Source organism: Megalobrama amblycephala, linkage group LG21 (assembly GCF_018812025.1).
Source record: "Megalobrama amblycephala isolate DHTTF-2021 linkage group LG21, ASM1881202v1, whole genome shotgun sequence".
Taxonomy (NCBI): domain Eukaryota; kingdom Metazoa; phylum Chordata; class Actinopteri; order Cypriniformes; family Xenocyprididae; genus Megalobrama; species Megalobrama amblycephala.
Genome location: NC_063064.1, coordinates 8,758,259 through 8,768,218, shown reverse-complemented (window position 1 = coordinate 8,768,218; position 9,960 = coordinate 8,758,259). Strand labels below are relative to the sequence as shown.

At 34.7% G+C, this 9,960-nt stretch overlaps 1 protein-coding gene across 2 annotated transcripts; it reads left to right on the top strand.

The window, feature by feature from the left end:
• Positions 1-254: 254 nt before the first annotated feature.
• LOC125257252 (autotransporter adhesin BpaC-like) lies at positions 255-8,272 on the top strand. 2 transcript variants are annotated; one of them, XM_048173723.1, is made up of 6 exons: positions 256-667; positions 797-953; positions 4,572-5,513; positions 5,692-5,753; positions 6,069-6,112; positions 7,926-8,268. In XM_048173723.1, exons 1-6 carry the CDS (start codon positions 464-466, stop codon positions 7,972-7,974), a joined length of 1,458 nt encoding a protein of 485 aa, XP_048029680.1. In that variant the 5' UTR covers positions 256-463; the 3' UTR covers positions 7,975-8,268. The 2 variants fall into 2 exon arrangements, with proteins under 2 accessions (XP_048029681.1, XP_048029680.1); XM_048173724.1 differs by lacking the exon at positions 5,692-5,753 and having other exon boundaries at positions 255-667; positions 7,926-8,272.
• Positions 8,273-9,960: the final 1,688 nt, after the last annotated feature.

Here is a 9,960-nt window from a genome sequence, read left to right as displayed (position 1 = left end):
GGCTCTTTTAAGAGCCATCTCTTTCAAAAGCTCTCTCTCTCTCTCTCTGACACACACTCACTCTCTCTCTCTCTCTCTCTCTCTCTCTCTCTCTCTCTCTCTCTCTCTCTTTGACACTCTCTCTCTCTGACTCACTCACTCACTCTCTCTCTCTGACTCACTCACTTTCTCTCTCACACACACACACACTCACACTCTCTCACTCACTCATTTCTCTCTCTCTCTCACACACACACACACACACACTCACTCACTCACTCACTCACTTTCTCTCTCACACACACACTCACACACACTCTTTCACTCACTCAAACTCACACTTGCACACACACACACACACACACACATTAATGCTGTCACCTTTTATTCCCACCCCATGCACGCTTTTTACTTAGGCCTACATTAATTATAGATTTTTAGGGACATTTTAGGGACGTTACATAATTTTCTCACACACAAAAACATGGCACCTGGAGCCACATCACAGCAGTGTACTGTTTGCTATAAACAGATAGGAAGTGCCTCCAAATCATGTAAACACTGTGGAATAACAGTTAAACAAAAGAAAAGTCTGGAACACCAAAAACTTAAATTTGATCACCAGTGGGCAGCCAAATTAAAAAAAGATGGAAATATTTGCAAAATCATGAATTCTGTTGACTTGATTGTAAGTTTTTTTTTTTTTTAATAAATGAAATTATAAAAAAAAAAAGACACAAAAGCCTATTAGCACTAAAGTAAGTTTCTTAACTTTGATGTATACTCTTGTTTAAAACATTTTGTTCTCTCTTCTCAGCTCCATAAGTTGGAATTACTAGGTGTCTCACCAATGCTCTTCATTACAACACAGAAAGGCCAGCACCGCTCTACAAAAGTCTTAGTTAAAAGCTCATACATTCAGAGCCATCCCTCAGTTCCAGTTATGCAGAGGCTTTATGAGGCTGTTACAAGAGGTATTTATTTGTACATTTGCATTCACAATTTGAAAAACTTCTCATTGTAATACCTACTCATTTACTCTTGTCTCCAAAAGATTGTTATGATGTCACACTAAATATATGTTTTTTTTTAGAGTGCATGTAGTGGCATAACTACTGTTAGTGTTTCATTAGTATTCATCAATATATATAAATCATAACTTACTCTAAAATTATTATTATATTATAGTTAGGAAGGACTATTATCAGCTGTAGATGAGTGTCAAAATAATGTCAATTGAAGAAAAGTTGCAACACTCGCCCTAGAAGAGAAAAAAAGTTTAAATTTAGTAACATTTTAGCCATTGTCAAGAGCATAAGGACTTTGTCAAGAACAACTATATCACACAATGCTTTACACCTTCTCACAATCACCTTTAGATATTTTGGATGTCCATGTCACCAAGTCTGGACAGTCATTAAGTACAGACCATTACTGAAAGTCTGGACATGGTACCCAATGTCTATACACTGGGATGCTGAAATATGTTTCACCCCTAGAACAGGCAAAAATAAATGTATTCATAAAAAGTATCATCACCTGTAATTTATGCAATGTCATGTATGCTATATATTTCTCATGTGGGCATTGATGTATGTTTGAAAAACATCTAGAGAACTTGTATATGCGAACATTGTAGTGCCATAAGACATGAGGATGTTAGTCACCCTGTAGCACAATATTTCAGATAGCATTCACATTGAACAAGTTCATGTATTAGGCCAGGGACGAGATATTGATGTGAATCATAGGTCCAGGGAAACTTTTGGGATTTTTACTTTAGATTTGTTGTTTCCCAAAGAGCCTATTTAGGTAATAGGCTATGGTATGTTTTATTGAAATTTCTCTTTTTCCCTTTTGATCTTGTAAAAGAAGCCACTCCCACAGTTAGTAGAGTACACCTGTTGTAAGAATGTTAAAAGCAGTGTGTGATGAAGTTGTTTTTGATGTCTTATGAAGGCCTTGACAGTGGCTAAAACATTGCATGTTTTAAACTGAGGGGCTGTTTACACAACAAACTGAAAATGGAAACATTTTATGCATTTTGCATTTTGTCCATTCATTTACACGACAACGACACTTTGGGGCATGAAAACAAGCTTTTGTCAAAATAATATCCATATAGCAGGAATTAATATAGCTATAATATAAAACATGTTATGTGGTTAGTTAATATCATGTATTAAGCTGACTCACTGGAATTGTTCTTAATGTAAGCAGTTTCTGCTCATAATGACTAAAATATAAGAAACATATTTGACAGTTTTGAATTACAATCCAAATTTGGAGTCATCTGAAATCTTTGGAAAGACTGGAACTAGCACAATCTGTAGTTTCCTCAGGATGGCTATCCCGAGGCAAAATCAGGAAAACAAATTAAAAAGAATTAGCGTAGCTGCAGTTCATTGCATTTCAGGCAGAAGACGATCAGGTATATTTCATACTTTTTCATCAGATACCACTCTTTGTATAGATGCAGTGAGTGAATGGTAATTTATATGATGTGTGTAATCTAGAGTCACATTATCAGGAAGACTATTCTAGAGTTGAGGAAGCAAATGTGAAAACGCTCTACCTTCTTTAGTTCTATTCTATGTACTATCAAAAGATGTATGACCTAGGAGCGTGATGTATAGCATGATAGAAGATCCGTTAAATACAATGGATCTAGTGCAGGTGTGCCCAATCCTGGAGATCTACCTACCTGCAGAGTTCAAACCCAATCCTTATCCAACACAGCTGTATTTAATTATCAAGTGCTCCTGAAGATCTTAAACCAGGTTTACACTGTACAATTTTGACCACAATTTGGCCACCTTGGACAAATTTAAGAAATACTAAAAGATTCCTCTGATCCTAGGCTAAAATATGTAATCTTGTTAGTTTGACGTTCACTGACAGGACATTGCAATCAGATTTGACCTCAGACAGAATTCTAGCAGTGTCAGAAGATTTGGCACACGATCCTGCAGTGTGACTTCCCCTATGACATCAATCAAATTGTCTTCATTTTTCAAGACAAGCCATGATCAAACTTAATGTTAGAAATTTCTTTGTTAGCCACCATTTCAGTCTTGCGTGTAATGCAGCTCACAGTCATCAGACGTGTTAATATAAAACTCCAGACAGGTTTTCTTGTGCACGTATTTTAACATGTCTTGATTGCTGTATAGTCTGTATATTTAATTAGTGTTAGTTTGGTCAGAAATGGAGCTGAACTTTACTGTTCAAAAAGTTTGGACACATTATTATTTAGAATGTTTTTGAAAGAAGTCTCTTATGCTCATCATGCCTGGATTTATTTAATCAAAAATACAGAAAAAATAGTCATATTGTGAAAATCTATTACAATTTAAAATGTTTTTTCATATTAATATACATTAAAGGAAACACTTTACAATAAGGTTAATTAGTTAACATAAACTAATAATGAACTGCACTTATACAGCATTTATTAATCTTTATTAATTTTAATTTCAACATTTACTAATACACTATTAAAATCAAGAGTTGAATTTGTTAACATTAGTTAATGTACTGTGAACTAACATGAACAAACAATGAACAACTGTATTTTCATTAACTAACATTAACGAAGATTAGTAAATACAGTAACAAATGTATTGCTCATGGTTAGTTCATGTTAGTTAATAAATGAACTAATGTTTAACTAATTAACCTTATCGTAAAGTGTTACCACTTTAAAATGTAATTTATTCCTGTGATCAAAGCTGAATTTTCAGTATCATTACTCCAGTCTTCAGTGTCACATGATCCTTCAGAAATCATTCTAGTATGATGATTTACTATCAATGTTGGAAACAGTTGTGCTGATTAATATTTTGTTTTGTTTTGTTTTTTTTTGTTTTTTTTTTAACCTGTGATATTGTTTTCAGGATTAGCATAAAAAGTTTATTTATTCAAAATAGAAATCCTTTCTAACAATATATGTCTGTACTGTCACTTTATCAATTTAACATGTCCTTGCTGAAAAAAGTATTAATTTCATTATTTCCTTTTTTTTCTTTTTTCTTTTTTTAAAGAGAAAAAAAGTGTATATTGTTACAAAAGATTTCTATTTTAAATAAATGCTTTTCTTTTTAAACATTTTATTCATCAACGAATCCTGAAAAGTATCACAGGTTATAAAAAATATTAAGCAGCACAACTGTTTCCAACATTGATATTAAATCAACATATTACAATGATTTCTGAGGAAAGGATCATGTGAGACTGATACTGGAATAATGATGCTGAAAGTTCAGTTTTGCATCAAAGATATAAATTGTATGGTATAGAATATTAAAATGGAAAGCCATTATTTTTGTTTTAATTTTAATTTTGTAATACTATTTCACAATATTACAGTTTTTGTCTTTTGTTTGGGTCAAATAATGCAGGCTTGATGAACAGAGAAGAGACTTTTTTACAAAAACATTAAAACATTAATGTCTCCATTTTTGACCAGTATTGAAGACCTCCAGGAACATGATTGTGCACCCTGAGCTAGAGCATTATAGGCAAATAGGCTGTATAGGTAAACAGCAGTATAAATAAGTTAAATACTGTTCTTTTTTCTTAACCCTCTACAGGGAACACCTCTGCCTCTGTGTCCAACACCTCTGCCTCTGCGTCCAGTGACCCTCCGTCTGTGTCCAACACCTCTGCCTCTGCGTCCAGTGACCCCGCCTCGGTGTCCAACACCTCTGCCTCTGCGTTCAACACCTCTGCCTCTGCGTCCAACACCTCTGCCTCTGCATCCAGTGACCCTCCGTCTGTGTCCAACACCTCTGCCTCTGCGTCCAGTGACCCCGCCTCGGTGTCCAACACCTCTGCCTCTGTGTCCAACACCTCTGCCTCTGCGTCCAGTGACCCCGCCTCGGTGTCCAACACCTCTGCCTCTGCGTCCAGTGACCCCGCCTCGGTGTCCAACACCTCTGCCTCTGCGTTCAACACCTCTGCCTCTGCGTCCAGTGACCCCGCCTCGGTGTCCAAAACCTCTGCCTCTGTGTCCAACACCTCTGCCTCTGCATCCAGTGACCCTCCGTCTGTGTCCAACACCTCTGCCTCTGCGTCCAGTGACCCCGCCTCGGTGTCCAACACCTCTGCCTCTGCGTCCAACACCTCTGCCTCTGCGTCCAGTGACCCCGCCTCGGTGTCCAACACCTCTGCCTCGGTGTCCAACACCTCTGCCTCTGCCTCCAGTGACCCCGCCTCGGTGTCCAACACCTCTGCCTCTGCGTCCAGTGACCCCGCCTCGGTGTCCAACACCTCTGCCTCTGCGTCCAGTGACCCTCCATCTGTGTCCAATGACCCCGCTTCTGCATCCATCAACTCCACCACTGCAGCCAATCACCCTGCATCTGTGTCCAGCAACTCTGCCTTTGAGACCAGTGGAACTGCTTCTTTGTCAAATGACCCCACCCCTGCATTTAACGACCACATCTCTGTGCCCAACGACTCCGCCTTTACAGTCAATATTTCCAATGTGTTCTACAAGCCAATAAAAAGAAAGGGGAGACAAATACATAATGGTAATGTTTCCATCTTTGTAATGCTTATTGTTGAACTACATTCAGTTAATTTGAAAGCTATTTCAAACTATTTTTTTTTTTTTGATTGGTTTCAAAATTAACACATAATTAACACACATTTTCTTTTTGTTATTGTCTAATTAAGTTGTAATTATGGATGCATGTTGTTGCGTTACAGAATGTTCACATAACAGCCAGGATGTGTACCATGGAGAGGTTGTGAGGGAGAGAGATAGGGAGGTTGGTCAGAATAAAGAAGGATAAAAAACAACTTCATTACTACTGTTTATTCCTCTTTTAAAACCTTCAAATGAATTGTAATGTTACATGTAAGTTTTGCTACTGAAACAGTAAGTTAACAGCACTGGTAACTGGCAACATCCCTAAACAGTTTCACTGACCAGTAAATTGTCCAATTATATTATTGTTAGGTAGACAAGTACATGAAAATAACTGTAGCAGAAAACAGTTATTTTATTCCTTGTGCTGTTTAGCTTGAAATATAATGATGTAACAGATCTTGATACATTTTTTTTGTCTGTCCGTTCTTTAAAGGGAAGAAAAGAATATCTTTTTCGTTGGCAGCCTTGCGCATCTTGGTAAGTACAGACATTTTATTTGGTAGCTTATTCGACCTTATTGTTCTTCTAAGTTCCCAACCACATTCCTGGAGGCCCACAAACACTGCACATTTTGCATGTCTCCTTTGTCTGACACACCCATTTTAGATCTTTGAGTCACTACTAATGAGCTGATAGCTCAAGAAGTTTCGTCTGCTCACCAAGGCTACATTTATTTAATTAAAAATACAGTAAAAAACAGTAATATTGTGAAATATTATTACAATTTAAAATAACTGTGTACTATTTAAATATATTTGACAAAGTAATTTATTCCTGTGATGCAAAGCTGAATTTTCAGCATCGTTACTCCAGTCTTCAGTGTCACATGATCCTTCAGAAATCATTCTAATATGCTGATCTGCTGCTCAAGAAACATTTATGATTATTTTCAAAGTTGAAAACAGTTGTGTACTTTTTTTTCAGGATTCCTTGATGAATAGAAAGTTCAAAAGAACAGCATTTATCTGAAATACAAAGCTTCTGTAGCATTATACACTACCGTTCAAAAGTTTGGGGTCAGTAAGAATTTTTTTTTTTTTTTGAAAGAAATTAATACTTTTATTCAGCAAGGATGCATTAAATCAATCAAAAGTGGCAGTAAAGACATTTATAATGTTACAAAAGATTAGATTTCAGATAAACACTGTTCTTTTGAACTTTCTATTCATCAAATAATCCTGAAAAAAAATATTGTACACAAATATTTTGTACAATTGTACACATTAAATGTTTCTTGAGTAGCAGATCAGCATATTAGAATGATTTCTGAAGGATCATGTGACACTGAAGACTGGAGTAATGATGCTGAAAATTCAGCTTTGCATCACAGGAATAAATTACTTTGTGAAATATATTCAAATAGAAAACAGTTATTTTAAATTGTAATAATATTTCACAATATTACTGTTTTTACTGTATTTTTAATTAAATAAATGTAGCCTTGGTGAGCAGACGAAACTTCTTTTAAAAACATTAAAAATCTTAGTGGTTCCAAACTTTTGAACTGTACTGTGTATATTTGCATTATTATGTGTAAAATTAAATTATTAAATTATGTGTAAATTGGTATTTATTGTTTTATTTGCACATATAGAGGCACCTCTTTCATTTGATCATAGAACATTAATTTTTGTTAATTATGTAATTAATTATTTTGTTAATTATTAATGCCATTTGAAGAAACAGGCACAATGGAAATATTGCTGGTCATATAATTATTGCAAGCCATCATTCTGATACAAAGTTTAGTGTATTTTATTATTATATTTCATAACAATACTTATGACTAAACTATAGAACTATTGAAGTGAAGGACATGTAGGGCCTCATTCAAAATCATAGCATGTTATTAAATATAAAAACAAGTTATTAAATATTTAAAAAAAAAAAATAGCCTACACCAAACACTGTATCAGCATACGATAGCTTATGGATTGTGATCAATACCTGCTTCAGATGTCATGCATAGTTAACAGTGAGTGGTGGTTCATGGAAATATTTTTTATAGTATAAACTCATGGGCAGTGCTGGACAAAATAATTTTTGGCTGACAGAATTATTGTTGTATAGAACTGATAAGATGAAAAAGGTGTTTCTGTGTCAATGAAATATTGAAACTATAAATGAACCAATGTAGGGGAAAAAAGAAATTGAGTCAAATTCTCATTTTTACATTGTTAAACTAAACTTTCCAGTGAGTGAATTGAATGGTCAAAAAGACTGGGCACATCTTTTGACAGGGTGATTTCAAGTTTTATAACAACTACTGTCTTTCTTTTTTTTTTCTTAGTGGCAAGAAGTGGCGGAGTACATGGGTGTCCGAGGATGCTGTACAGTAGTTTGCGAACTATTTGCTTCTGTTTAAATTCATAAACATTTGACATATCAATGCATATAATGAAATAAATACAAAATATGAGTAGTAATTGTGCTTCAATGAATTTGTTTTAACAAATACATTGTACTTGAACAGTGGATGCATGCCTATGTTAATCTTGCAAAACAGCAAAGCATCTATCACATAATACATCCTACAATAAAGTATTGTGTTCTGCAATGAAGTGTGTTTAATGTTGTACATTAAAAATGGGGTTTCATTAAAAAATAAATTTATGATTGATTTGTAAGAAAGGAATCCTGATTCTTTTAATAAAATGATACAGTAACATTGATATAACATGCTGTGGTAAATACAGTAAACATGCCAGGTTTCAGTTACTTGGGAGGAATGCTGCAAAATGCATTACAGGACTAGGTTATAGGTTATAATTCTACAGACACTTTTGGCACAACTTTGTCTAGGATATGTACTAGGGAATTATCAACATGGATCCTTTACTGCATTATAAAATAGAACATACACCGTACCAAGGAAGCATTTAAGGAAGTGCAAGAAGATGAGGATAAAAAAATACTTTTTCTTCAAATTACAGAAGGTTTTATATTGTGATTATTTATATTGCATGCATTTTTGCACCTTGATCTATGTCATAGTAACAAAATTATCTCAATGATATCTGAATGGCATATTGGCCTTATGTAATATTACAAGGTGTGTCAGACTGTAATGCTTTCTTAAATGTAATGAATATCTGAATAATTCTACTATAGAGCAGCTAAAAATAGAATTTGAATTTGAGCTGAATGACAACTCTGATTGTTAGAGCTGCTTTACAGCAGAATTTGAATGTCATTTGAATATTTTTCTGTTTATTACTGAGCTTTGAATCAATCTTGTATAAAGCACTACAACAAATGTGACAACTTCTGTTATACATATAAGTTGGATTAGTTGTTTCAGGTTCACCCAATGCCACTGTTTATAAAACACAGATATAAAAAGAGATAATCAGTATGTAATATAGCCATATAAGTTTTTAACATTTTTGACAACTGCTTGTGGTATAAATTCCCACTGTATGCACATAAGCTAGATAACTGGTTCAGTCACCACATATCTCTATTATCCACTGGTGGCCCTCACACTGAGTCAGATGGTGTCCCATCCCCTGCGATCACTATAACTTGGGAATTAAGAAACTCTTGTGCCTCACTAACTTGTTGCACAGAAGTAACCAGGCAGGACTCCAGACAATGCCCTTGACATCTTGACATCACAGTCAGGTGCATCTCAGACAAATCACAGCGAAATACCCACTGCATGTATTTATTTAGAATTATGCATGTAAAACATATCATAAATATCAGTGCTGCAAAGTAAAAGTGATTAAGTTTTGATTCTTTTTTTTTTTTTTTTTCATCAGATCAGAGTCTCACAATACCCATCAAAAACTGATACAAGCATAATGAAAATATGGAAAAGAGGAAAAAGATAAAATTCTAGAATATAAATGTGACTCAACATAGTTTGTTGTACATGATGAGGAGAATACATATGTGTAGGATTTATTGCCCTTCCACCCCCAGGGGCCCAGTAGTGACCCCTTGAAGAGCAAAAAAATGCATACTTTGAATGACTGTAAATCAAAGTCTGATTAGTATATTTAAAAGAAAATTTGCAGGACAACTCTTTATGTTGTGTTTAATAAATAATGTTAGATACAGTTTCCTGACATATATAGAAAGGTGGTATAAATGCGTTTTAAAAAGTGTGCATAGTAATATACAAAATTTCAGCATATCTCTTAAATATGTCACAGAGGTTTGCCCAATTAACATATTTAAATATCCATTGATTCTTTAAAGATGGAATTTATTTTATTTAATAAGTAAACGTTTTTAAACTACATTACCCATAAGCCTCCGCCATTCTGTCGATGGAACGTGAAATCATGGCGCTGATACTTGTAGTTCTTTGAAGTGTG

Bases quoted from the DNA above. Each gene is read 5' to 3' on its own strand.
- LOC125257252 (XM_048173723.1), top strand. From the start codon at position 464: ATGGCACCTGGAGCCACATCACAGCAGTGTACTGTTTGCTATAAACAG. The intron at 668-796 runs GTAAGTTTTTTT...CTCTCTTCTCAG, and splicing joins TGAATTCTGTTGACTTGATT to CTCCATAAGTTGGAATTACT. The intron at 5,754-6,068 runs GTTGGTCAGAAT...CGTTCTTTAAAG, and splicing joins TGAGGGAGAGAGATAGGGAG to GGAAGAAAAGAATATCTTTT.